This window comes from Haliotis cracherodii, unplaced genomic scaffold (genome assembly GCF_022045235.1).
Source record: "Haliotis cracherodii isolate W230 unplaced genomic scaffold, xgHalCrac1.p SCAF_18, whole genome shotgun sequence".
In the NCBI taxonomy this organism is placed as follows: Eukaryota; Metazoa; Mollusca; class Gastropoda; order Lepetellida; family Haliotidae; genus Haliotis; species Haliotis cracherodii.
This window is the reverse complement of record NW_027266273.1, coordinates 17,876,071-17,903,241: the sequence shown is the minus strand read 5'-3', so window position 1 is coordinate 17,903,241 and position 27,171 is coordinate 17,876,071. Positions and strand designations below refer to the sequence as shown.

The following is a 27,171-nucleotide window of genomic DNA, read 5'->3' as shown; positions in this document are numbered from 1 at the left end:
TAGTGGCTTTCAAAGCGAAGGGCTGACACGATTTAAGAGATATACATGCTCTGTTTTAATGTAGAGCCACACATCCATTGATTATAGTAACTGTAACTTTGCATTTTGTAACCTACAATTGCGCGTATCATTATATAAAAATGGCTCCCGACTTATAAAGAAGTACATTTCTATAAATATTAGCTTCCGCGGTGATGCGGCGTCGTGCCGGCTGTTTTACTCAGAGGTTTATCGTGATTGAATAACCTCTGATTGACCAGTCACCATCTGGTAGAATTCGTAGATAATATGCGACACGATAGAAGCAGTTTGATATACAAATTGTCTCATTTATATTGCACATAAAAAATCACAAACTGATAAGAACAGTTTAGCTTTAGTACTTGAATGTGTGTTATTAAACCTTTTCATGAAATCGTGTTGTCATATTAACACCTGATGTAAATATTCATAATCTTTATTTCATAAAACTTTCTATATCTAACCATAAATAGTGCATCGTACATGAAGCATGCGCTAGCGTGACCTCTGCATCTGTGTCACCCTAAGAAAGATGTCGCTAAAAAAAACCTTTGTCATATTAAACTTCCATGGAATACTCAAACTGGTAAACTATATAAATCAGAAATGTGAATTGGTGATTATTTATGTATTTTTTTTATCAAAATAAGTTGCGATGTACCTTAAGGCAACATTCTTCATTTTGAGGGACCCGTGAGGATCCGGGTTAGAATAGGTCTTCGGCAACCCATGCTTGTCTCCTCCCGCGAAGATCCGGGTAGGAATAGGTCTTCAGCAAACCGTGCTCGTCGTAAAAGGCGACTATGCTTCTCGTAAGAGGCGACCAGGTGAGGTGAAATTGGTGTTAACGTCGCGTCCAAGATTATTGCACTTATATAGCGACGTGCATGTACGTGTGTGTGTTTGTGTGTGTGTGTGTGTGTGTGTGTGTCTGCTTGTACTTGTCCGGACTGATGCCGATTTATAGTGCTAGCTCACTGAGATACAATGCCGCAGTTTAACAAGAATACCCCACTCAGACACAGTATACTGACTCCGAGCCGACCAGTCCTTGTTTTGGCCTCTTAATGCCGAGCGCCAGACAGGGTAAAAACAAGTACAATCCTTTAACGTCTTTTAGTATGACGCGGCCAGGGATCGAACCCCGGATCTTCCGCTCTCCTGGCGGACGCTCTACCACTACACCACGGGGGCGGTCAAGAGGCGACTAAAGGGACCAGGTAGTCAAGCTTGTTTACCCGGTATCCCGATTGTGTGGATCGATGCTCACGATGTCAATCACTGAATTGTCTGGTCCAGACTCGATTATTTACAGACCGCCGTCATATAGCTGGAATTTTGATGAAGGCGGCGTTAAACAAGAATCAACATCAGCATCATTTTGAGGCCTGGGCGTCGTATAACGGATGCATAATAAAAATATTCATATATTGTCTGCATTACGGCATTGAGAACATAACATAACTGGTTTGGGACAAATGTAAAATGGTATGTTCAGAAAATTAACATGTGGACACCCTGTAGTATTATAGACCGGCACATACGTCAACCAACAGGTTGTTTATGTACTCTCGTAAATTCCCATTGAACAAATCTGTATATGAAGCGTGTGCCGGTATATCAGTGAACATGTACATTTTGGCTGCATGTTTACACGAGATAAAGGTAAAGTGTCCGGGATTATTGCAACTGTTGCACGACCCGCCAGCTGCTGAGCTTGCGGATACGTGTTGCACATCATCTTGTCCAAGTGAGGTTTTATCGTGTGTACGTCTGAACAGTTAATATTTCTTTTTGGATATTTTGATGTTTGGTCCAGCTATGACCTTCACGTGCCCATCTTGGTCAATTGTTCAACATCTCTGAAGCTACACATCCATTAAAGCTTAAACTTTGTAAGAATTATCCAAACTATGATGTAGCTCTAACCCGCTCACAAAATACCGAATCATCGATTTAAGTATACCCATTCTCACTTTCAGTTTCACAAATGTCGGATTTTGTGCGAGTACACTATGTACATGTACTATCTGAACAGAAAACTATTCTAACCCGGGATCTGAACTATTTCTTGCAGCTGTTGAAGAACTTTATTTGACTGAAGAGGGTTAGATGGCTGAATGGGTGGTCTATTCGATCGTTATCGGACTGATCCAATTCCCAGCACATTTTTCTATGATTGAGATGGTGGAGAATTCAAACCGTCCTCCCGTCTGGCTGATTCCAAAACTTTATTTATTTGTTTGTTGTTTAATACCGCACTCAGCAATATTCCAGCTATATGACGGCGGTCTGTAAATAATCGAGTCTGTACCAACAAACCAGTGATATATGTTGTGAGCAACGATCCATGCCGTCGACGTACGATGAGAGGCAAGCAACCAGGTCACCGGGATTGACCACCCGATCCTGCAAGGACCCGTGAAGATTCCGGGATAGAACAGGTCTTCAGCAACCCATACTTGCCGTAAAAGGCGACTAACGGGATCGGGTGGTCAGGCTCGCTGACTTGGTTGATACATGTCATCGATCCCAATTGCGTGGATCGATGCTCATGATGTCAATCACTGGATTGTCTGGTCCAGACTCGATTATTTTACAGACCGCCATCATGTAGCTGGAATATTGCTGAGTGCGGCGTTAAACAAACAAACAAACAAACAGTAAGGTGCCTCTTACGACCAGCATAGGTTGCTGGGGAGCAATTCTAACCCAGCACCACCACGGGGGGATTCTAAATGTGGGAACAGTGCGGCCATTTCACGCGTTCCCGGGTCTTGATGTTGTTAGGAGAAACGTATTATCACAGTACGTGATCATGTTCATTGTAGCACATATATTGCAGTGGACCATAATTGTATATGGGCCGACGACGCACTTCATCTTAAACAAAAGATTGATTGATGTTTGCTTGAATACAGAAGCGAAATTTCTCTCACTCTACCAAAATTCTACGAAATCGAGGACATATTGGCTGCGCCATTTATGTCCAGTGGACTTTATCCATTACGTCAGCCTATGTAGACAGCTTGACTTCCAGGACGATTCAGTACCAACCCTATCATCCGTGAGCAATGGATTTCAACACCGATAACAAATGCATAGATTGCCCAGTGATAATCGATGTCAGCTGTGACACGACGTGTCCTTCCGTCTCCGTCGCGTGGTTCTACACGTCAATGTATATGTTTACTCACAGTGCTTTGGTAGCTCACCTTACTTGATTGAATATATTATCTAAATTTGTTACTATGAATACATTTGGTGTAGTTTGGCACAATTCCAGAGATCTCAAGTTGTAAAACTGACACACAATCTAGAGTTCTCTTATGTTTACATGTTTAAAATCAAATATCATGACTATTTATATTGACACAAATTTAATTAATGTTCGAACTGAAAACAAGAAAACAGTGTTATCATTATCCCTCGCCATGGGGCACATTAGAATTTTGTTTGTTAGATAATAGTGAATATACACTAAGAAAGGGAGGTAACTCCCGGACAAATCAGTCTTCACAAGCACAGGAACTCGATAAGAGCGTGTATAGCATAATATATTCGTACAGAAAAACAAATCACACCCCTCTATGTACGAATAGGTGAGGTGAGGTGAAATGGGGTTTAACGTCGCGTCCAAGATTATTGCACTTATATAGCGACGTGCATGTACGTGTGTGTGTTTGTGTGGCTGCTTGTGCTAGTCCGGACTGATGCCGATTTATAGTGCTAGCTCAGTGAGATACCATGCCGCAGTTTAACATGAATACCCCGCTCAGACACAGTATACTGACTCCGAGCCGACCAGTCCTTGTTTTAGCCCCTTAATGCCGAGGGCCAGACAGGGTAAAAACAAGTACCATCTTTTAACGTCTTTTGGTACGACGCGGACGGGGATCGAACCAAGGACCTTCCGCTTTCCGGGCGGACGCTCTACCACTAAGAATTCAGCAAAAGGCACCAGTTCAGCATGTGTTTGATACATTATAAGTTTCATTATAAATCACTAAACTATTTATTTTAGAAATACCAAAAAATGAAAAGGCACCAGTTCAGCACGTGTTTGATAAAAAGTTTTATAATAAAATATTAAACAGTTTTGAGTTCTGCTCAGGACGGACGGCACCCACTTTGTGGCAGGAATAACCCCTTAACATACGCTCTTACCGGCACAAAACAGGATGCAACTTGTGTAGCTTATCCTTTCTCACAAGCAGTATAACAGATTATTTGTTTAATACTGTGACTTATTGAAACGAATATTTTAGTGAACAGCCATCAGTTTAAGTAAACCAAATACTGTTCCTTTCAGATTAAATGGAAATAATTTCAATGTGCATTGTTTGTAGATAGATATTTGCAATACTTTGAGTAAAATATACTGACTTTTTCAAGTTTTTTATGTTTTAACTTATCCAACACACATAAATATTATTTTAATCATGAAAATAACCCTTTCAATCGCTTCCTTATGCTCACAATGTTGATCATCGGATTGTCTGATCCAGACTCCATTATTTTCAGGCCGCTACCCTGTCTGGTGCAATTCAATATCCCAATTCATTAAAAAGGCACCAGTTCACCATAAGACTTATCTGTATATCAAGTTTCATCAAGAAATATTCAACAGTTTTGGAGTTCTGCTCTGGAAACTAGCACTACCCTCATTTTCAGTGTAAGTCCAACTTGTCATCATGAAAACAACAACAAAAAATAATTTTAAAATATCCCAAATGAAAAAAAGGAACCATTTCACCACTAGACTGATCTGAATAGCATGGTCAACAAGAAATAGTCAAAGGTTTTGAAGTTCTGCTCTGGAAATGGAAAACAGACGGTTTTGGTTTGGTTTGTTGTTTAACGCCGCACTCAGCAATATTCCAGCTATATGACGGCGGTCTGTAAATAATCGAGTCTGGACCAGACAATCCAGTGATTAATATCATGAGCATCAATCCACGCAATTGGGATCGATGACATGCATCAACCAAGTCAGTGAGCCTGACCACCCAATCCCGTTAGTTGCCTTTTACGACAAGCATAGTGGAAAGCAGACGGAGGATAGAGGGACATGCAGATTGTTTTTTCCCCCTTGTTTTTCAAACCGGGGGGATAACGAAGATACAAAGAACAAATACCCACAAATAATCTTTATTTGTTTCAGCACCTGGTTTGCAGCATCTATGTGAGGCCCTGCTTCCAACATGGACATCTCGGGTACTGACAAAATATCTGTCAATACATCTCTGAGTCGCTTTAAATCAAAAATGGCGTGGGCAGTGCTACAGTACCGCCAGTGTGCTTCAGCCAACCGCGACTTAGTACTGTCAGTCTCTTCGGAGATGAGAAATAGGTCCAGAGTGACATTGACATCCGTGTACCCTGGGCTGGGCCTGTCACTCAGCCCAGCAGCCGCCCTTGACTCAATGCCAGGAATGTCTGTAGTCACTGGACATAGTGTTGTGTCCTCTATACTGGCAGGTGAACCATCATGTTGTCTTGTAGAGTATTCACAGGGGTTAGAACATTGTACATTTTCTGGATCAAGATTACCAGCACTCGTGTCACATGTTTTCTTGGAGTCCATGCTGTCATTGTGGACGTCACATAGTACCACAGAGTTAGATGCTAGATCAGCAGAATTTATCACAATGTTAGTTGCTAGATCAGCAGAATTTATCACAGTGTTAGATGCCAGATCAGCAGAATTTATCACAGTGTTAGTTGCTAGATCAGCAGAATTTATCACAGTGTTAGATGCCAGATCAGCAGAATTTATCATCGTTGTGCTCATGTCTGTATCACAGTTTGACTTGTCTATACATAATAAATTGGTTCCACTGTCTGTTGTTGGAGCCTCTTGGAGCCTGGAGAGAGCGTGGAGCCGATGTTGGGCAATGGTGGTGAGGAAGGAGATGAACTCCAGATAGTCAATGCCGCTACTGGCCTTCAGGATCAACTGGAACACAACACAAACAGGCAATAGACATATAAGTTCAGGATAATTTGACATAACATAGTCACTCAGGCAATCATCCCACCTGACCTCTACAGCCAGTCTCTGATCAACCCTCCAGACTTCTACAGCCAATCTCTGATCAAGCCTCCAGACTCCTACAGCCAATCTCTGATCAAGCCTCCAGACCCCTACAGCCAAACTCTGACCAACCCTCCAGACCCCTACAGACAATCTCTGACCAGACTCCTACAGCCAATCTCTGATCAACCCTCCAGACTCCTACAGACAATCTCTGACCAACCCTCCAGAATCCTACGGTCAATCTCTGATCAAGCCTCCAGACTCCTACAGACAATCTCTGACCAACCCTCCAGACTCCTACGGCCAATCTCTGATCAAGCCTCCAGACTCCTACAGCCAATCTCTGACCAACCCTCCAGACTCCTACAGCCAATCTCTGATCAAGCCTCCAGACCCCTACAGCCAATCTCTGACCAACCCATCTGACCCCAACAACTGGTCTATGATCAACCCATCTGACCCCAACAGCTGGTCTATGATCAACCCATCTGACCCCAACAACTGGTCTATGATCAACCCATCTGACCCCAACAGCTGGTCTATGATCAACCCATCTGACCCCAACAGCCGGTCTATGATCAACCCATCTGACCCCAACAACTGGTCTATGATCAACCCATCTGACCCCAACAGCTGGTCTATGATCAACCCTCCTGACCCCAACAGCTGGTCTATGATCAACCCTCCTGACCCCTACAGCCGGTCTATGATCAACCCTCCTGACCCCTACAGCCGGTCTATGATCAACCCTCCTGACCCCAACAACTGGTCTATGATCAACCCTCCTGACCCCAACAGCTGGTCTATGATCAACCCTCCTGACCCCAACAGCTGGTCTATGATCAACCCTCCTGACCCCAACAACTGGTCTATGACCAACCCTCCTGACCCCTACAGCCGGTCTATGATCAACCCTCCTGACCCCAACAACTGGTCTATGACCAACCCATCTGACCCCAACAGCCGGTCTATGATCAACCCATCTGACCCCAACAGCTGGTCTATGATCAACCCTCCTGACCCCAACAGCTGGTCTATGATCAACCCATCTGACCCCAACAACTGGTCTATGATCAACCCATCTGACCCCAACAGCTGGTCTATGATCAACCCATCTGACCCCAACAGCTGGTCTATGATCAACCCTCCCGACCCCAACAACTGGTCTATGATCAACCCTCCTGACCCCAACAACTGGTCTATGATCAACCCTCCTGACCCAAACAGCTGGTCTATGATCAACCCATCTGACCCCAACAACTGGTCTATGATCAACCCTCCTGACCCCAACAGCTGGTCTATGATCAACCCATCTGACCCCAACAGCTGGTCTATGATCAACCCTCCTGACCCCAACAGCTGGTCTATGATCAACCCATCTGACCCCAACAACTGGTCTATGATCAACCCATCTGACCCCAACAGCTGGTCTATGATCAACCCATCTGACCCCAACAGCTGGTCTATGATCAACCCTCCTGACCCCAACAGCTGGTCTATGATCAACCCATCTGACCCCAACAACTGGTCTATGATCAACCCATCTGACCCCAACAGCTGGTCTATGATCAACCCATCTGACCCCAACAGCTGGTCTATGATCAACCCTCCCGACCCCAACAACTGGTCTATGATCAACCCTCCTGACCCCAACAACTGGTCTATGATCAACCCTCCTGACCCCAACAGCTGGTCTATGATCAACCCATCTGACCCCAACAGCTGGTCTATGATCAACCCTCCTGACCCCAACAGCTGGTCTATGATCAACCCATCTGACCCCAACAACTGGTCTATGATCAACCCATCTGACCCCAACAGCTGGTCTATGATCAACCCATCTGACCCCAACAGCTGGTCTATGATCAACCCTCCTGACCCCAACAGCCGGTCTATGATCAACCCATCTGACCCCAACAACTGGTCTATGATCAACCCATCTGACCCCAACAGCTGGTCTATGATCAACCCATCTGACCCCAACAGCTGGTCTATGATCAACCCTCCTGACCCCAACAGCTGGTCTATGATCAACCCTCCCGACCCCAACAACTGGTCTATGATCAACCCATCTGACCCCAACAACTGGTCTATGACCAACCCATCTGACCCCAACAGCTGGTCTATGATCAACCCATCTGACCCCAACAGCTGGTCTATGATCAACCCTCCCGACCCCAACAACTGGTCTATGATCAACCCTCCTGACCCAAATAGCTGGTCTATGATCAACCCTCCTGACCCCAACAACTGGTCTATGATCAACCCTCCCGACCCCAACAACTGGTCTATGATCAACCCATCTGACCCCAACAACTGGTCTATGACCAACCCATCTGACCCCAACAGCTGGTCTATGATCAACCTCCTGACCCCAACAGCTGGTCTATGATCAACCCTCCTGACCCAAATAGCTGGTCTATGATCAACCCTCCTGACCCCAACAACTGGTCTATGATCAACCCTCCCGACCCAAACAGCTGGTCTATGATCAACCCATCTGACCCCAACAGCCGGTCTATGATCAACCCATCTGACCCCAACAGCTGGTCTATGATCAACCCTCCTGACCCCAACAACTGGTCTATGATCAACCCTCCTGACCCCAACAACTGGTCTATGATCAACCCATCTGACCCCAACAGCCGGTCTATGATCAACCCTCCTGACCCAAACAGCTGGTCTATGATCAACCCTCCTGACCCAAACAGCTGGTCTATGAGCCACCCAAACAACAGTATGAATTATTACAGATTGCCATCCTGACATGCAAAAAACCTTATTTTTCATGCCTATAACCACGAAAGAGCTTGTATGTATGGGCCAATATGTTCATAATAATACTTGACTACAGCCTCTCATGGCCTTACTGTGATAAGAATGAGTGTCAGGAAAGGGAGATAAATAGCGTTATCTCCCTCTGAACATAATTTGTCTACCTGACACTGTCCTTGCAACCCCTCCATGTCATGACAATCTTCAATCTCCCTCTGAACATAATTTGTCTACCTGACACTGTCCTTGCCATCCCTCCATGTCATGACAATTTTCATTCTCCCTCTGAACATAATTTGTCTACCTGACACTGTCCTTGCCATCCCTACATGTCGTGACAATCTTCAATCTCCCTCTGTACATAATTTGTCTACCTGACACTGTCCTTGCCATCCCTCAATGTCGTGACAATCTTCAATCTCCCTCTGAACATAATTTGTCTACCTGACACTGTCCTTGCCATCCCTACATGTCGCGACAATCTTCAATCTCCCTCTATACATAATTTATCTACCTGACACTGTCCTTCCCATCCCTCCATGTCGCGACAATCTTCAATCTCCCTCTGAACATAATTTGTCTACCTGACACTGTCCTTCCCATCCCTACATGTCGCGACAATCTTCAATCTCCCTCTGTACATAATTTATCTACCTGACACTGTCCTTCCCATCCCTCCATGTCGTGACAATCTTCAATCTCCCTCTGAACATAATTTGTCTACCTGACACTGTCCTTGCCATCCCTCTATGTCGCGCCAATCTTCTATCTCCCTCTGAACATAATTTGTCTACCTGACACTGTCCTTGCCATCCCTCCATGTCGCGACAATCTTCAATCTCCCTCTGAACATAATTTGTCTACCTGACACTGTCCTTGCCATCCCTCCATGTCGTGACAATCTTCAATCTCCCTCTGTACATAATTTGTCTACCTGACACTGTCCTTCCCATCCCTCCATGTCGCGACAATCTTCAATCTCCCTCTGTACATAATTTGTCTACCTGACACTGTCCTTCCCATCCCTCCATGTCGCAACAATCTTCAATCTCCCTCTGAACATAATTTGTCTACCTGACACTGTACTTGCCATCCCTACATGTCGCAACAATCTTCAATCTCCTTCTGAACATAATTTGTCTACCTGACACTGTCCTTCCCATCCCTCCATGTCGTGACAATCTTCTATCTCCCTCTGAACATAATTTGTCTACCTGACACTGTCCTTGCCATCCCTCCATGTCGTGACAATCTTCTATCTCCCTCTGTACATAATTTGTCTACCTGACACTGTCCTTGCCATCCCTCCATGTCGTGACAATCTTCTATCTCCCTCTGTACATAATTTGTCTACCTGACACTGTCCTTGCCATCCCTCCATGTCGTGACAATCTTCAATCTCCCTCTGAACATAATTTGTCTACCTGACACTGTCCTTGCCATCCCTCCATGTCGTGACAATCTTCTATCTCCCTCTGAACATAATTTGTCTACCTGACACTGTCCTTGCCATCCCTCCATGTCGTGACAATCTTCTATCTCCCTCTGAACATAATTTGTCTACCTGACACTGTCCTTGCCATCCCTCCATGTCGTGACAATCTTCAATCTCCCTCTGTACATCCCCCAGGCACTGTTTGAGGTGTTCCCAGCAGATATCTATGTTGCATCCATTCAGCCAGTTGTGGTTGATTGAGATTGTGTCTTCCTGTAACAAATATTCTTCATGCCAGTTTAAGAAGAACTTAATTGTTCATTGATAAATATACAAAGAAAAAATATAGATGTCATTTATTATGTGACCATATCAAAATTATTATTTGCCTCTCTTAAACAATAAGTTATTATGAAAAGAAGACAATTTTTTTAAATATCTCTGTATATTAGTACAGGCTGGTGTCACTGTGATTATAAATTCAGAGCCACACCTATCGTGAATAGAATTTCCATATCATCTTATCATTATAGCAAATCAAAATATTAATGAAATCTTTTTCCAGAAAGATTAAACATAAATATTTCCCGATCGTTTTCATAGTCAAACACATCATACCCGAATCAACGCTTCTTTTTATTAAACATCTCTATCTAATGGGGTCTTCCATGTTGAATATACCTTTGATCAATTCGTTGCTAAAAATACACTGACACAAAGCTGTTCCTCTGTGGGCGAGCTATGCCGACAAAGGGAAGTTACTCTTTTTGCAAATGTGGTAAAACAATTTTTATGAAAAAAACAACTGACATTTGAAATAATTCTTGAACAATTATCATATATACTACCCAGAAACCTCATATCAGCACAAACCCCATTTCACTTCACCTCAGAAATGTTTTAGACCATAGAAGATCCGGGTTAGAATAGGTCTTCAGCAACCCATGCCTGCAGTAAAAGGCGACTATGCTTGTCGTAAGAGGCGATTAACGGGATCGGGTGGTCAGGCTTGCTGACTTGGTTGATGCATGTCATCGTATCCCTATTGCGTGGATCGATGTCCATGATGTCAATCACTGGATTGTCTAGTCCAGACTTGATTACTTACAGACCGCTATCATATAGCTGGAATATTTCTGAGTGCGGCGTTAAACAACAACCAAACCAAAATCAGAAATTTTTAAAATCTGTTCAATTCACCTCATATTGATTTGAACACTTTTAAAAATGTCTTTATTAAATCAGGTGACAGTTACGAAATTAACTTCTGCATTAATCGTTGCATCCAGAATCACACGGAAGACTGTGCACCTTTCCACGCTGCAGCTTACCACATTGTACACCTGGTGATGCCAGCCACTCGGGACAAAGATTATCTCCCCTTCTTCCTGATAGACCTCCAGCCTGTGCTGCAGGTGCTTGTAGTGGGGATATCTGGACTGGTCAGCCAGCTCGCTGGACGTGACATCATACACCAGCTGTCCAAACACATCCGTCAGGCACTTCTCTTCTCCTGACACAAACAAGCCGCATCATGAATGAGTGAGTAAGTGGTTTAGGATGCTGATTCAAACATTATTTCTGTTTTTTCAATGTTAGTTACAGGTGTGGGGAAGTCCACTGACAGGTAGGTCACAGGGTAAAGGTATGGTGAAGACAGATCAAGGTCAATCAGGGCCAGTTGTATCATTGTATAACCCACAATCCTGATACAACTAAAGGAAGAACTTTCTCTGACAAATGTTGGAGCCACATATAACAAGAGCACTTATGCTTATGAACCCTGCTTTTCATGAAACATCCAGCATTCTATATAAGTGTGTCAGTTAGTTTTTTTTTAGGGTTTTAACAGTTTTCAAGTTATATCACGATATGTCAGTTATATGTGGGAGGAAAGCCTGAAGTGATGCATGTCTGGGAAGTTTACCACTTTGGTGAAACCTATAAATAGTTTACAAAGCTAAACTGGCCAAAGGTACAGTTCACCACTACACCTATCAATGTGCCAAGTTTGGTTCATATATCTTGCATGGTTTTAGAGTTCTGCTCCGGAAACTAAACGTGACGGACGGAAAGATGGAAGGACGGACGGACAGCATCCATTCCGATATAACTGGATAATAACTGGGGCAAACCAGGATTCGAATGCAGAATAATAAGTTTCAGGCATGCCCAAGGGATGCAAACCTGCACCTTGAATAGCGATGCCATAGACAACTGGGCCACCCATACCCAAACATTCTGTATGAAGTCAGTGAGTGAGCAAGTTGGGTTTAATGCAAGCTTCCACTGTATGTCAGTTTATTGTGGCAGGTAAGCCCAAAGTGACACATGTTTACCACTTTCGTGAAACCCACATGCATGGGAATGCGGCTGACAAAGGATCATAATCTCAGTTAATGTGAGAATCGTACCTTAAGCTGTCAGACCCTGCCATGGCTAGTAGACGCAACTACGCAAATTCTGAAATACAACATCTTTAGACAATAGAGTCAGAATCTTCAGCTACCCATGCTTGTCATAAGAGGCAACTAACGGGATCGGGTGGTCAGGCTCTCTAACATGGTTGATGCACTTCATCGATCCCAATTGCTTGGACCGATGCTCATGATGTCAATCACTGGATTGTCTAGTCCAGACTTGATTATTTACAGACAGCCGTCATATAGCTGGAATATTGCTGAGTGCGGCGTTAAACAACAAACACACACCCAGTATGTGTGGTATTTAAACAAGGCTGACCTGGGGGAAAGAAGATCCACTTCTTCCGGCCACAGATGTTAGCTGACCAGCTGTATGACCGGAACACGTCGGCATGGAGCGGCGTCCTGGCAACAGATGTCTATTGAAGGACTTCAGCAAGTTCACTGGGTCTCTAGTTTGTATTTATTACATGGGGAAAATATGGAAACCTTAGGGTGGTCAAACTAAAACACAATTAGTAAGATGTATTGGTTAATTGTGATAACTCAAGAATATGTGAGAAAAGGTGAAACCAAAGGTTTGTTTGTTTGTTGTTTAACACGCTCAGCAATATTCCAGCTATATGACAGTGGTCTGTAAATAATCGAGTTTGGACCAGACATGCCTGTGATTGACATTATGAACATCGATCCATGCAATAGGGATCAATGACATGCATCAACCAAGTCAGCGAGCCTGACCACAGGATCCCTTAAGTCGCTTCTTATGACAAGCATCGTCGTCTTTTACGGCAAGCATGGGTTGCTGAAGACCGATTCTACCCCGGATCTTCACGGGTCCGGTAGATACTGACATCTTTGAAGCTACATAATGCATGTAATGACAAATAATGAAATGAGTTATATCCCTTCTTCAACTATCCTTCTGAAAAATACAGCAAAGCTGTTGTTTTCAGTCGAGAAGGAAATTTGGTAATATTTTTCCAGAGATGACTGATGCTGTATACTACTCAAAAGAAGTTAAGTTATCCTGTCATGCTATCACTTCGGTTAAACAGATATAAATCTTTAATGCTCATCAATTATTTGGACCCCAAAGGTAGCGTTGTAACGAGGGATCACTGTATACTAATATGAAACAATTGGGTGGTCCTTAACTTCCTTTGAGGAGTATATATTCTGGCAGCCGTTAGGCGCTAAAAAGATTTGTTTTTTAGTAGGACAGTAATTTAGCACTGGCAAGAGATGAAAACACACCCAGCAACACAAATATGCATAAAATAATTGAACATAAGATGCAATAATTATGATCATAAACCAATCATAAACTTTTCTGTGCCACTCTCTTGGGCAGAGCTCCAGATAAGCTGCGTATCTGCGTGAAATACGCATCAGAAATGCAGAAATACGCAGTAAAATATAATCCAAGCGTATCAAATACGCAACGAACATTACAGATACGCTACAAAAATAAAACTTGTGCTTATCATCAAAATATTGTGAAGTAACCCTGCGTATTTGATTAGCAAATGAGCAACTTATATTGAAATTATAAGTTGGCATTCCGTCAACCTTGCCAAACTCATCATGATCATTTGCCATCACACTTTCTTGTGGAAGTATGGTGGGATTTTTGAGTCCTATAAAGCTCTCGAACTCACACGACACCAGTTTGCAGGGACTAGATGAATAGTGTTTTTAAATATTTAACTTAAATACCCACATGTGTAAAAACTAGTGGGTAACAGAAATTTGAATACGCACCTAGAATTACTGATACCCAATGATTTTAAAATGCATGTGTTTAATACCCACAACACCAAAAGCTTATCTGGAGCTCTGCTTGGGTCATGTCATATTAATCCCCCAGTTTCCTGAAGCAGTAACGAGTGCAGTCAAACCTGGAGTTGGCTGTTCCAAGCTGTCTGACTCATGCCTCTGTGTAATGGGTCCTACCTCATGGCTATGTCTGCATGTTAACATGCTTATGTATAATGTGATTTATTCTGTACAGTGAAGACATGAAGAAGGGAAAAGAGATGTAAAAGCTGCAAAATACACAAGTTCTTCTGACATCATGAACCGATGCATTGTTAGTATTAGAACACAGCCCCAGGCTGAGGGATTGGACAACAACATTTAATGCAATGTTCAGAAGCATTTTTTCACTTTTTTTTACTTTCACTGTTACAATCTATTTTCCTTTGCTTCAATAATTACTGACAATATAGATAATTAAGGAAGTCTGAACAGATCAAAAGAAAAAAATTATGGCACTTTAGAAATTACATACTCATACAATTCAAAATGATTTCATCACTTTTATGGAATAAATATATCAAAAGCGGAAATGTTCTGATAATTGCAGCCATCAATCACTCAAAGTAATTACGATTTGAGTGACAGTAAAGAAGGGCTGCAATGAGTTCTCAAGGATTCAGGTCATTTCTGACGAGGTCTGTTGTCTAGCAACGACTTGTAAGGGGAGATTACTCTGTTTCTCTACTATATAAACCTCCGAGGGCATCATCCCATTGGGTGAGTGAGTGAGTGAGTTTGTTTTTACGCCTCTTTCAGCAATATTCCAGCAATATCACGGCGGGGGACACCAGAAATGGGCTTCACACATTGTACCCATGTTGGGAATCGAACCCAGGTCTTCGGCGTGACGAGCGAACGCTTTAACCACTAGGCTACCTGACTGCCCCGCATCATCCCATTGATCCATATGGGGTTCTCTCCTTTGAGCAAATACTCAATCAACTTGAAAGCTGGGAGCGTTTTCAATATACACAGGGAGGTCTTACTTTCCAAGTAAGACCTGCTTTGAAATTATTTTTTTTTTCCAGTAAGACCTGCTTTGAGGTTTTAGTTTTTCCAAGTAAGACCTGCTTTGAGGTTTTATTTTTTCCAAGTTAGACCTGCTTTGGGGTTTTAGTTTTTCCAAGTAAGACCTGCTTTGAGGTTTTACTTTAAATCATAATTAAGACCTGTTTTTGGTTTTTCTACATGTATATCAATTGCTTCCATTCATTTCAGAGACTAAATCCAAATTTCAAAACTTAACATAAAATATATTAAAAATGAAGGGAAAACCTAAATACCAAATGCACATCTACACCATGTGGTGAATGAGTGAACCAACTTCTGTAAAGTTATGTCTTACGGTTTACAGGCGCTAACTCCTGAATTAAAAACGTGACGGACAGATGGATGGACAGATGGGGCTTGTTTCCATATCCCCCGCCAACACTGTTGGGGCGGGGTATAACAACTGACTGGCTTGGTACATTGGGGTAAACATGTTAAACTTTATCACGCTATTTCAGTGGTCCAGCAGTATAAAATAATCACGGACAAGTATAAGTCGCCACACACATGCATGCACGTCATGATATCTTGAAAGCAATGTTAAGCCACATTTCACCTCACTACTCATGAATACAGGCATATTAACCGTAATAACAATTTGTCTTAACCACGGTATAACCATGAAAATCATGAAAGCTAATAATTCTGCAGGTGTGAGCTATTGCGGCCTTACCAGGATCCCTTGGGGCCAATGTAGACAAACTGATAGTCATCCCCCTCGTCTGTACGAGTGTCCCAGAATTCATTGAGCCAGTCGGACCGAAAATAGACAGGGGTTGTATAGGCTTTGTATTCAGGGAATTCCCTGAAACAGAAACCACATGCATGCAGCAGACTCCCGCATACCCTCTGCAGACTTCCTGCATACTCTCTGCAGACAAGGAGGTAATCAGTATAAAGGCCTATAATACAATAATGTTTTTCATATTTCTGACACTGTAAAGTAATAAATACTTATATTTTGAGCTTTTTAAAGATGCCGAAAGATGCTTATCAAACATTTGAGTTTTTGCATTAATTTCATGATTTATAGTATCATATTACATGCATCTATAGATTCAATATGGTATATTCAGTATAAAGGCTAAGAACCTATAATCCATTTATCTCATTTTGGACATTGCATGCATTACAGTATTCTTAAAATCATGATAATAGTAACATACAGACTTATATAATCTATAAGCTTTCAGAGATGTTGAGCTCTGTAAAGACACAGAGACACGCCTTCAAAACAAATTGGTTAATGTGGTTAATACATCATGATAACACATCAGCAAGATTTTGTACTGTTGTTTCAGTATCATGTTTACATGCATCTGTAGATCCGACTTACAATACCTGTTGAAGTGCCACACTAGCATCAAAATATAATAACTTCCTCACCACTGCTTACATTTAATAGTACTTTATTCCTGACAACTAATCACTGTCAAAATGTAATGAGCTTCTACCGAATCTCAACAGAAAGAAAGTAATACAGATATAATAGTTGCCCAACAAGAAAATACATGACAATCTGTAGATCCAATTTACAATACCTGTTGAAGTGCCAGTCTTTCAGGTAAAAGCACTTTTCTTCTGGTGTCTCTGTTCGTTCCTTCCAGTACCTGAAGTAATTCTTCAATGACATTTCCTTCTTTGGGTGTGAGGAGAACTTCTCCTGGCCGCAGTCAGCTACAGGAACTGTCACAGAGCCTACAAGAGATGGTAAACATGGTAACACCACATGACATCGGACTGGTGTCATTCCTTAAATCAGAGTTGTTTTAAATTTGCATTCTTTGTAATAATGTAAACCTAAAGATCAAAGACTCCGCCTCCACAATGTTCTTATCATATCAGTGAGATGGAAGTCACCTCTAGATCTCATAGCCAAACACTTTAAAATATATCACATCAGTGAGTGAGTGAGTTGGGTGTATGTTCCTTTGAACAGTATTCCAAATTCCACTTATATAACAGCCTGTCAGCTTAAAGTTGGAGGAAAGTCCAAAGTGATGCAGGTCTCCGACGTTTACCACTTTGGTGAAACCAGCGAGCATGGGTATGCTGCTGTATGGTGCTGACAAAACTTGAAACATAATCAGGGCAAACCAGGATTCGAACCCACAATCATAGGTATCTGGCTTTACCAAGGAACACAACTCTGCATAGTGATTTAGAGCATGTTAGAGGACTGTGCCACTCGTGCCACTATCATAACATGAAATGGGAAATCTTAAATTTCAAATTTAAAATGACATTAGTCACAGGAAAAAATACATTCGGTGCCTTTGAGGCCATACTGAAGTATCTCAATTAGAATATTCAGCACAACCTTGGAGCAAGGCTACTTATAGCCCTAACGGCAAGTGAAGTCATCATTCTGACACAAGCTTACCAAAATGGCTGATGAGGAAGTCCAGGTGAGGTGCCCCCTGCAGGACCCACTCCCTCCGGCTCCGCCATCCCTCGGTGCTCCTGGCTGACAACACACATGGGCGGTTCGGTAGGAGGTACTTCAGGAAGAACTCCTCATAGCTTGGCATTTCATCCAGGTGATCTATTGCGATGCTAGCCTCTTGCCTCCTCTCGGACCAGTTGGCGATGTGACTGGGGAGTTCTCCTTGTATCATGGGACAAGGGGATGCCATGATTTTGATTATCTAGAATCAGTAATATCAGCAAGGTGATAGTGAGTAAGATTGAGTTTAATGCGTCTTTGAACAATTTTCCGGTGATATCATCATGTGTCATAGTCGAGTCAATCTGTGATAAAATAGTACCTAACCTTTAATTGCACATAATTTATTTTCTGGTATTTTTTCGAGAATAATGTAAAAATCCATACATATTGTACATTTGCTGACAATGCTGTCAATGCTGCATGATAATCTCAATACCTAAAATATATTGTATGCTCACCAACCTTTTCCATGAGGTCATATTAAAAAGAACATTATCAAAATATGGCCTAGAACATTAATTCAAAATTAACCTTTTAATAGATCTAGATGAACAAATATAAAGTGGAAAGTGTTCTGTTGAAATAGCCCTGGCAGTTTTGCGACGCTGACCCAGTGCAACAGCCAAAATCAACAAAACACGATAAAACTTGTGCTATTCAATGGTGTAAAACTATCGCTAACTGTCGGGCGAAAACAGCAATCTAGATGCTTTATTCTTTATTTATCATCATGATCATTGTCTTGTATCAGAGAACCACAGATAGCATTGTTCCTTTACTCAGAACATTATACATTCAATTACTCTACTGGAACAATCAACTACTCTATGTGAAATTAAGTACAATTACACCAATCAGTTGTAACAACAATATTAATTAATAGCACAGTGCCTCAACTCGAAATCTAAGTGCTGTTGATATCTGACAGCACCCTGTTATGCATCTTAAATACAGTTTCAGCTTGACATTGAGTTAATTTCAGTATAGGTCCTTAAACTTCAAAGGATGTGATGTTTTCACAATAAGGTAAACAAGCGCTACATCTCAGTACATGTAATATGCTAACTCTATTTAGTCTAGCCAAGCTTCAAGCTCACACCGCCAGTTCGATCTCCTAATTACTCAGAGCTAATTGGAATCAGAAAAGGTGTACCCGGGAAGTTGCACAAGGCCTACTCCCCCGATGACGTCAAGCAGTTTAGTTTTAGTCAGTTCGGTGGCGTTCAGAGGTTTTTACAATTAGTGATAGCCGGATTGGGATCGATATTACTGTTAAAAATACTTTTCATACATGCTGTATATTTGGAGCCTTATAGCATAAGATATATAAGCTTTTATATCTTACTCTATTCACATGTCACACAACACATCGCGTCCCTTCAAGACACTGTGTTTTTAAGTCACGTCAAACAGTTTCTAAACCAGGGCGCAGCCATTTGTAAGGCTCGCACTTCCTGTTCTAACAGTGAAAGAAAATTTAATTCAAAAGGCACAAAAAACATTTTGATCAATTATGATTAATCACTGAATCACTGTTTTGCGAAACTGTTATTATTTGAAAAAGATGCGAAGATTTATTATATTAACTATTTATATTCATTTGCTGCGTGGCTGTAAACAGGAAATGAAGCAGACGCTTTCACAACATTGCCCCAACCGAAGCGAATGATCACATTTCGCCCATATATATAACTTGTGATTTGTTGACAATAAAGTCTAAGTAACCGATGACGTTACTGAATCTGTACATAATAACTGCTCCTACCACAGTAATGGTGGGACAGACGAGAAAAAAGGGACACGGTTTGTCGGTGGGTTTGTTTTCAAATTAAAATTCAATCATGGCTAAATATGTTTTAACAGATTGCTTTAAAATATGACTTTGAGTTTGACAACATGTTCATTTTCAATATCTTAAGTTGTTGTCGTCACTAAATGGATGAAACAATGCCGATGCGTCGTGGAACTCTACTCACTTCAATCATGATCTGTGTGACTCACTGTCATTATTACGCGGTGACTCACTGTCATTATTACACAGACATAAATCTACGTATGCGTGTTTATTAAAAAGCCCCTGTTGATATTTGATCCACAATGCACTTGCTGGAGCGTTTATTCCGGTAGTATTACATGTACCCTGAGGTCACCACTGTCCCATAGATCTAACAAGGAAATCACGCAATCGATCGATCAGTGCAGGTTTGCTATACAGATACATTGAAGTTTTTGATGTCATACATCGGTCATATGAAACTTTAGTTGATACATAATCGCTTTTTTTTTCAAGGTACGACTTGTCAGTTTAGAAACATATGTTGCTTATTCTCTATTCAATTAAATTCAAGGCCAATGCTGTAACATTATCTGTTTGGCAAGATGTCAACAAATGCTCACCACTCATGTTTTGTCATTAATTTATGAGGGTGTAGACCAAGACGTGAACTTTCTAAACCTTTGGTAAATGTTTTTTAAATTGGAAGTCCTGCAAAATTAATTCTGAAACATTACCAAGTTAGTCTGTGCATGGACACAGATGAACAATCGCTGTGTATATGAAATTCTAAGTGGATCCTGTATTTGTCTGCTTGGTGTCATGTGCTCCTTTGACACTGATTAGTGTGTATTTGGAGATTTAAATTGCCTCTTTGTAGATCATGTTCATCTATCTAAATGATGTCATTACTTTCCTTAAAATACCATGGTGCAGAGTTTATTACAAGATTATATGAACTTTGTTTTGACAGATTAATTTGCTTGTGCACTTTTCACAAATATGATTGTGTGAATCAGAATTTAGAAGGAACTATTCCAGTATCAACCAGATGTATGAGGGGAGGATGGTTTAACAATAATTCATTTGCAAACTAAACTAATTTTCTCATTTGTATCATGATTATTTTCAGATGGCTACAGTAAAGGAAGATGAGCAGCTGTTGAGTGACTTTGGCAAACTACGCTTAGAGAAGGAGGAACACATTGTCTTGAAGAATGTGGACCCAACGTTAGACTTCCCGTATTTGACTGACTTAAGAACAGTAAAGCATGTCAAGGAGAGCAAGGTGATGTTCTTGTTGCGTGGTTTACCTGGATCAGGCAAGACTACAATTGTTTCCCAACTTCAGTATGTTTATCCAAGTTCAGTGAAGTGTTCTGCAGATGACTTTTTCTTTGTCAAAGGTGGATACAGATTTCATGCTGCACGTTTAAACGATGCTCATCAATGGTGCCAGGGGAAGGCACAGCATGCCTGTGAGTCAGGTGCTCCAGTTGTTATCATTGACAACACAAATGTGCGACACTGGGAAATGCATTTCTATACAAATTTAGCTCATCGGACAAACTACACAGTTATTACAGTTATTCCGAAAACATCTTGGCGTTTTAGTCCTGATGTACTAGCAAGGAGGAATAAGCATGGTGTCAGTGAAGATATTCTAAGAGAAAAGCTTCATCAGTTTGAGAACAAGGCACCAGTATACTACGGCTGGTTCTTGACAGAGAAAGCAAGTAAAGATGTACGGTTCATAGCTAAACTCCTGTTTGAAGAGTGTCAGAAGTGTTTTCCTGATTACTGCAGGTCTATTCTGGACACCTATACTCCTACAAAATATCAAAAGCCTTCACAAGGTAATACTTTCTTCATCATTTATTAGGTAGCAATAAAATTCATGTACTGCTGCAAAAAAAGAAAAGCATTTCTCATTTCAAAGTCATATTTGAATTTGAATCATATTGCTGACAATAAATGATGTGTATGTTACAGTGTAGTCTGTCTTACAGAAAAATATATCAACTACAGCCCATGCAAGTCTATAATGTTTGGCAAGTCTATATTACTGCAGTATCAGGAGAGAATCACTGGGCTCCCTTTTTATTATATTTTTATTAAGATAACTGAACAACTGTTTTTTCTGTATGATATGCTCATTTCAAAGACTATATGTTAGTCTAGTTACAGTGAGGTGTTACACAATTAGTGAATCTAGTGTCACCTTTGCTTTTATGGATTCTGACATCAGATATATGGTCTTTCAGTAACACTTGAGACACAGAACTTTGTGCAAAGAAATGCGAATCATATTGATTTAAAGTGTAATTGATGTTCCCAATTAATGATTTGTCAGTCACATATTTTGGCTCACAGAGATAAGCACATCTCACATGCACCTCTTTGTAAATAGGTGTTTGTATGAGTGGTAGGTTTTTGTATGTCAGTCTGGTGGGAATGTGTATGTCAGGTAGGTGATTGTTTATGTTACAGGGAATATGTCAAATCAGGGAATATGTATAATCCCTGAAATTTTCAGCAAATATATGTAATGTCTGATTCACACAGGGAATATACATAAACCTGAAAATTTTAGGGATTATGTATATTCCCTGCATGAATCAGACATTACATATATTCCCTGAAAATTTCATGGGTTATACATATTCCCTGATTTGACATTCCTGGTTACAAATATACATATATCTGGTAGATGTGTGTATACCATTAGGGAACTATCTAGACCTTCTCAGAGGATGCTGTTTGACCCAAGTCTGCAGCAAATGTCAATAAAAATTTCCAAATTTGAATTATAATTCCTGTAAAAAGTAATTTTATAGCTTTGGAGACGTAACCTATATTTCACTGATAGCAGGACCAATAAAGAGGAAGAGGTTTAATGCTTAGTTTTGTAATATTACATTGAAAGCAATCTCCATGATCTCATGGTACATCTGAATTTAAAAAAAAGAATTACATATACATGTGTGTCTGTCAGGTAGGTGTGTGTCTGTCAGGTAGGTGTGTGTCTGTCAGGTAGGTGTGTGAGTGTCAGCAGTGTCCGGTGTGTCTTGTATATGTATGGTATGTGTGTGAAGGCCAGAAGTGTCGAAAAACTTAAATAAAAGTTAATTTTGTGATTAGACAGTTTGGCGCTAGTCATTGAGGATCATTGCACCAAATACTTTCAACAGTTTGATGCTGTCTTATGAAGACAAGACATATGCATACATTGGCACCTTTTAATAACTGAATTAATGTAACAAATGTATTGGTCTTGTGTCTGCCCCGGTACATGATGGTTTTCATTGATTTGAACATCAGAATGTTCTGGAATATGCTGTCAGGAAGGGCATCTGTATTGCCTCTCATTTCAATAAGCTGGTTTCAGTTGATGGGGGTAGTTTCTTCTCAAGCTCTCTGCTTTTGCTTCTCCTTTAACTGGTCAGTGTGAAGCAGGAACACTGACCACTGGTGATTGCGTGGCTGGGGTCCTATTCTGCTAAAAATGTCATCATTGGTCTGCAGTGGTCTTCTCTATACATTGCCAGTAGGATGTATCATTCTTGTCTCTCTTTTTATTTAACTTGTATCCAACTACTAACTCTATATAAATTCTCGGTGAAACTGATCTGAAGTTGCACATTAGTCATATTGACATTGACATCAACTCCCTCGGCATAAACACATGATAAAAATCACAATTTGAAATCACCCTTTATACCAAGTATTACAAAATGATATTGTGATTTTTGTGTGTATGTCAGGTATATGTGTGTGTGTGAGGTATGTGTGTGTGTGTATGTCAGGTATATGTGTGTATGTCAGGTATGTGTGTGTGTGTATGTCAGGTATGTGTGTGTGTGTGTGTGTGAGGTATGTGTGTGTGTGTGTATGTCAGGTATGTGTGTGTGTATGTCAGGTGTGTGTGTGTGTCAGGTATGTGTGTGTGTGTGTATGTCAGGTTTGTGTGTGTATGTCAGGTATGTGTGTGTGTGTGTATGTCAGGTATGTGTGTGTATGTCAGGTATGTGTGTGTGTATGTCAGGTATGTGTGTGTGCGTATGTCAGGTATGTGTGTGTATGTCAGGTATGTGTGTGTGTGTATGTCAGGTATGTGTGTGTGTGTGTGTATGTCAGGTATGTGTGTGTGTGTGTCAGGTATGTGTGTGTATGTCAGGTATGTGTGTGTGTATGTCAGGTATGTGTGTGTGTGTGTGTATGTCAGGTAGGTGTGTGTATGTCAGGTAGGTGTGTGTGTGTCAGGTATGTGTGTGTGTGTATATCAGGTATGTGTGTGTATGTCAGGCATGTGTGTGTGTGTGTCAGGTATGTGTGTGTTTGTATGTCAGGTATGTGTGTGTGTGTCAGGTATGTGTGTGTGTGTGTCAGGTATGTGTGTGTGTGTATGTCAGGTATGTGTGTGTATGTCAGGTATGTGTGTGTGTGTGTCAGGTATGTGTGTGTGTCAGGTATGTGTGTGTATGTCAGGTATGTGTGTGTGTGTGTGTGTCAGGTATATGTGTGTGTGTCAGGTATGTGTGTGTATGTCAGGTATGTGTGTTCATGTCAGAATTGTCAATGTCAGGTAGGTGTGTGTATGTCAGGTATGTGTGTGTGTCAGGTATGTGTGTGTGTATGTCAGGTATGTGTGTGTGTATGTCAGGTATGTGTGTGTGTGTGTATGTCAGGTATGTGTGTGTATGTTAGGTGTGTTTGTATGTCAGGTATGTGTGTGTGTGTGTATGTCAGGTATGTGTGTGTGTGTGTGTGTATGTCAGGTATGTGTGTGTGTGTCAGGTATGTGTGTGTATGTCAGGTATGTGTGTGTATGTCAGGTATGTGTGTTCATGTCAGAATTGTCAATGTCAGGTAGGTGTGTGTAATGTCTGATACTGGTAGACTGGATGTGAGAATTTCATGTTTAAGATGTCTGTAGTGTACTGTAGATAAGATAGATGTCTGTCTACAACCAGTATGGTTGAAAGGTGTCAGAGCTCTGCTATTGTAAGTTACAATTCGAACTCTTTAATAACGACCATATTTCTTATTTTTTCAGTAAATGAGAAAGGCCAACTAGAGCTACACTTTCCATGGAAGTCTGCTGAACTTCTGCACTGTACGTCCAAGTTCTGCAACAAGGGGAGAGCACTGCATGCTTCTGAGTACCACAGCAGACAGGATGTTGCAGACAATGTTGGAAAAGCCTTCAGGCTGGAGATAGTCGGCTTCACCTTCTCACAGAACACAGTAGCAGCAAGAGTATGTCTGAACGAAGAGCAACGTGCACTCTTTGACAAACCAGAAGAGAAAGAAAGAGATGATGTGATAGCCAGGAATAAAGCTGTGAATGCAAGGTTAGCACATTTGTCAAGATATCACACACGGATTAAAGATAAGGTACCCTCTTCTGCAGCTCTGACATCAAAATCAGCTTCCCTCCCCCCACCTGAGGGGTTCGGACGAAGCGCTCACTTGACTGTTTGTTGTTCAGAGGGTGTGAGAAACAATCATGTTATATATGATCTTTTGGACATTTGTGACAAGGAGAGTGCTGGTGAGGTGGGTCGCCGGGTGAGAGTTACCGGTGGTGAGGCCGTGTATCTTGGGGAGGGGTTCTGTGTTGTCTATCGGTACAGACCAATATATGTGACAACACTCTTCTCTCCATATCATGTTTAAGCATGTGGAAGCATTGTCTTTCTTATACTCCACGGCAGCACTTCATTTACTTCAGGTTTTGGAAAATGTATCAGAGCCAGTCAAAGCCATAAATTAACCCAGGGTTTACACAATGCACAAATGTACGTCCAGTAGAGAATGAGTGCAGAAAAAAATTATACTGCATCTCAAGGGACGCACAATAACATTCATTGTTCCTCCTGCGCATCAATAGAGGTTATCACGCGAGTGTGTTTGGGGATGGTAAATATCCTGCATTAGGAATAAACATTGTATTTAGCGAGCCTTTGCGAGATAACCTCTTTATCATATAATGTCATTCTTTGATTCTGTGCTTCAAAATCGCTTTCCCTCTCTCACAAACATTACCGAAACATTGCGAGTTTTCCTGGAATGCACGCTTTAATATTTCTTACGTTACAGGGTAAGTGATATGTCACAGTGACAGTAGCCAATATAGTTCCAACTGAAATCTCTTTCTTATACAATGGCGAAGCAACATATACGCAAAACAACAAATTTTTTTTTGTTGCCTTTCGCGGCAATCCATCTGTCTGTCTGCTAGAGTAACTGCCCTTTGTCAAAGGGAAGCTACTCTAACCCTAGTCTATGAGACGTCACGACCACGGTCAGATGTTGTTGACAGTCAGTCTGTCCTGTCATAATGTTAAGAAGTGCAGTCAGATGTATACATAGCTACAAAACGAAACAAGGTAACAATTCAAACATCTTTCGGCCAAATCCAACTTTTTTTAATTTGTGGAGAAAGGTTCAAGGTCTACAAGCACAGATATGGCTACAGATCCCGCTTGGCTAAGCCTCGTGCCCTCCCAAAATTGTGTCAAAATTTATATCTCCAAAGTTGCCAAAACTTATAAAATGCCTTAGCTACATCACAGTTAGACACTGATTTTCAGTATATTAGACTGTTCTTTTGATAATGAAAGCAATTATCTCTGTAGTTTATCCATCCTGATGGTTAAATCTGACTCGATCGCCGAATGAATGTGTATAAACAGTGAAAGTAGTCCCTACTTAACCTTTGATATTTGCATCTCTATCCGCATATGACCCCAACGGATATCGTTTTTATCCGTTGGCTTTATCCTGCTGAGAAACCTACCCATTATGTGATAAAGAACAGTTATGGGTGTCTGTTATTTCACCAGTCAATCATGACCACTGTCCACATGATCATTGATTCATTCACGGCTTCAAAGTAATTATCTAGACATACACTACACTACACCATTTCCCTACTTCACAGGACCCTCATATTGCCCTGATTTGGTTTCTAGGTTTGTCAGCACCATACCCGTGCTCGTGGGTTTCACCAAAGTGGTAAACATCTGAGACCTGCATCACTTTGGGATTTCCTCCCACATTAAGCTGACACGCCATGATATAACTGGAATACTGTTAAAAGTGGCGTGAAACCCAACTCACTCACTCACTCACTATTCACTCACTCACTCACTCACTCCTTTTTTAAAATTGACCTGCTAGTCATTATTATGCAAATTTCAATTTATTAACCAGATATAGTTTGCCTTGCATACTTTATATTTACATATTATGTTTTTGTTGTTGAACATTTAATGATTTATAAAAAGTGAAAACCTATGCACTCAGATACATCTATTTTTAGCTTTTTCATGGTAATATTTAGCATCAGCTTTTTCATGGTAATATTTAGCATCAGGT

The 27,171-nt window shown here is 41.2% G+C and overlaps 2 protein-coding genes across 3 annotated transcripts; one reads left to right on the top strand and one right to left on the bottom strand.

The window, feature by feature from the left end:
• Positions 1 to 5,013: 5,013 nt before the first annotated feature.
• Positions 5,014 to 19,442, bottom strand: LOC139466077 (2-oxoglutarate and iron-dependent oxygenase JMJD4-like). Its single transcript, XM_071248089.1, is given in 9 exon segments — positions 5,014 to 5,155; positions 5,157 to 5,980; positions 10,401 to 10,544; positions 11,603 to 11,784; positions 13,014 to 13,099; positions 16,239 to 16,370; positions 17,107 to 17,263; positions 17,949 to 18,213; positions 19,360 to 19,442. Coding segments are annotated over 8 exon segments (1,920 nt in total). The 5' UTR covers positions 18,202 to 18,213; positions 19,360 to 19,442.
• Positions 19,443 to 19,734: 292 nt separating this feature from the next.
• LOC139465838 (NEDD4-binding protein 2-like 1) lies at positions 19,735 to 26,920 on the top strand. 2 transcript variants are annotated; one of them, XM_071247775.1, is made up of 3 exons: positions 19,735 to 19,825; positions 20,921 to 21,644; positions 24,845 to 26,920. In XM_071247775.1, exons 1-3 carry the CDS (start codon positions 19,742 to 19,744, stop codon positions 25,465 to 25,467), a joined length of 1,431 nt encoding a protein of 476 aa, XP_071103876.1. In that variant the 5' UTR covers positions 19,735 to 19,741; the 3' UTR covers positions 25,468 to 26,920. The 2 variants fall into 2 exon arrangements, with proteins under 2 accessions (XP_071103876.1, XP_071103877.1); XM_071247776.1 differs by lacking the exon at positions 19,735 to 19,825 and adding an exon at positions 20,136 to 20,216.
• The last annotated feature ends 251 nt before the right edge of the window (positions 26,921 to 27,171 follow it).

What these genes read in the sequence shown, in the direction of transcription:
- LOC139465838 (XM_071247775.1), top strand. Translation starts at nt 19,742, where the DNA reads ATGACGTTACTGAATCTGTACATAATAACTGCTCCTACCACAGTAATG. An exon ending in AAAAGGGACACGGTTTGTCG is followed by an intron (nt 19,826 to 20,920) that starts GTGGGTTTGTTT and finishes GATTATTTTCAG; the next exon opens with ATGGCTACAGTAAAGGAAGA. An exon ending in ATATCAAAAGCCTTCACAAG is followed by an intron (nt 21,645 to 24,844) that starts GTAATACTTTCT and finishes TTATTTTTTCAG; the next exon opens with TAAATGAGAAAGGCCAACTA.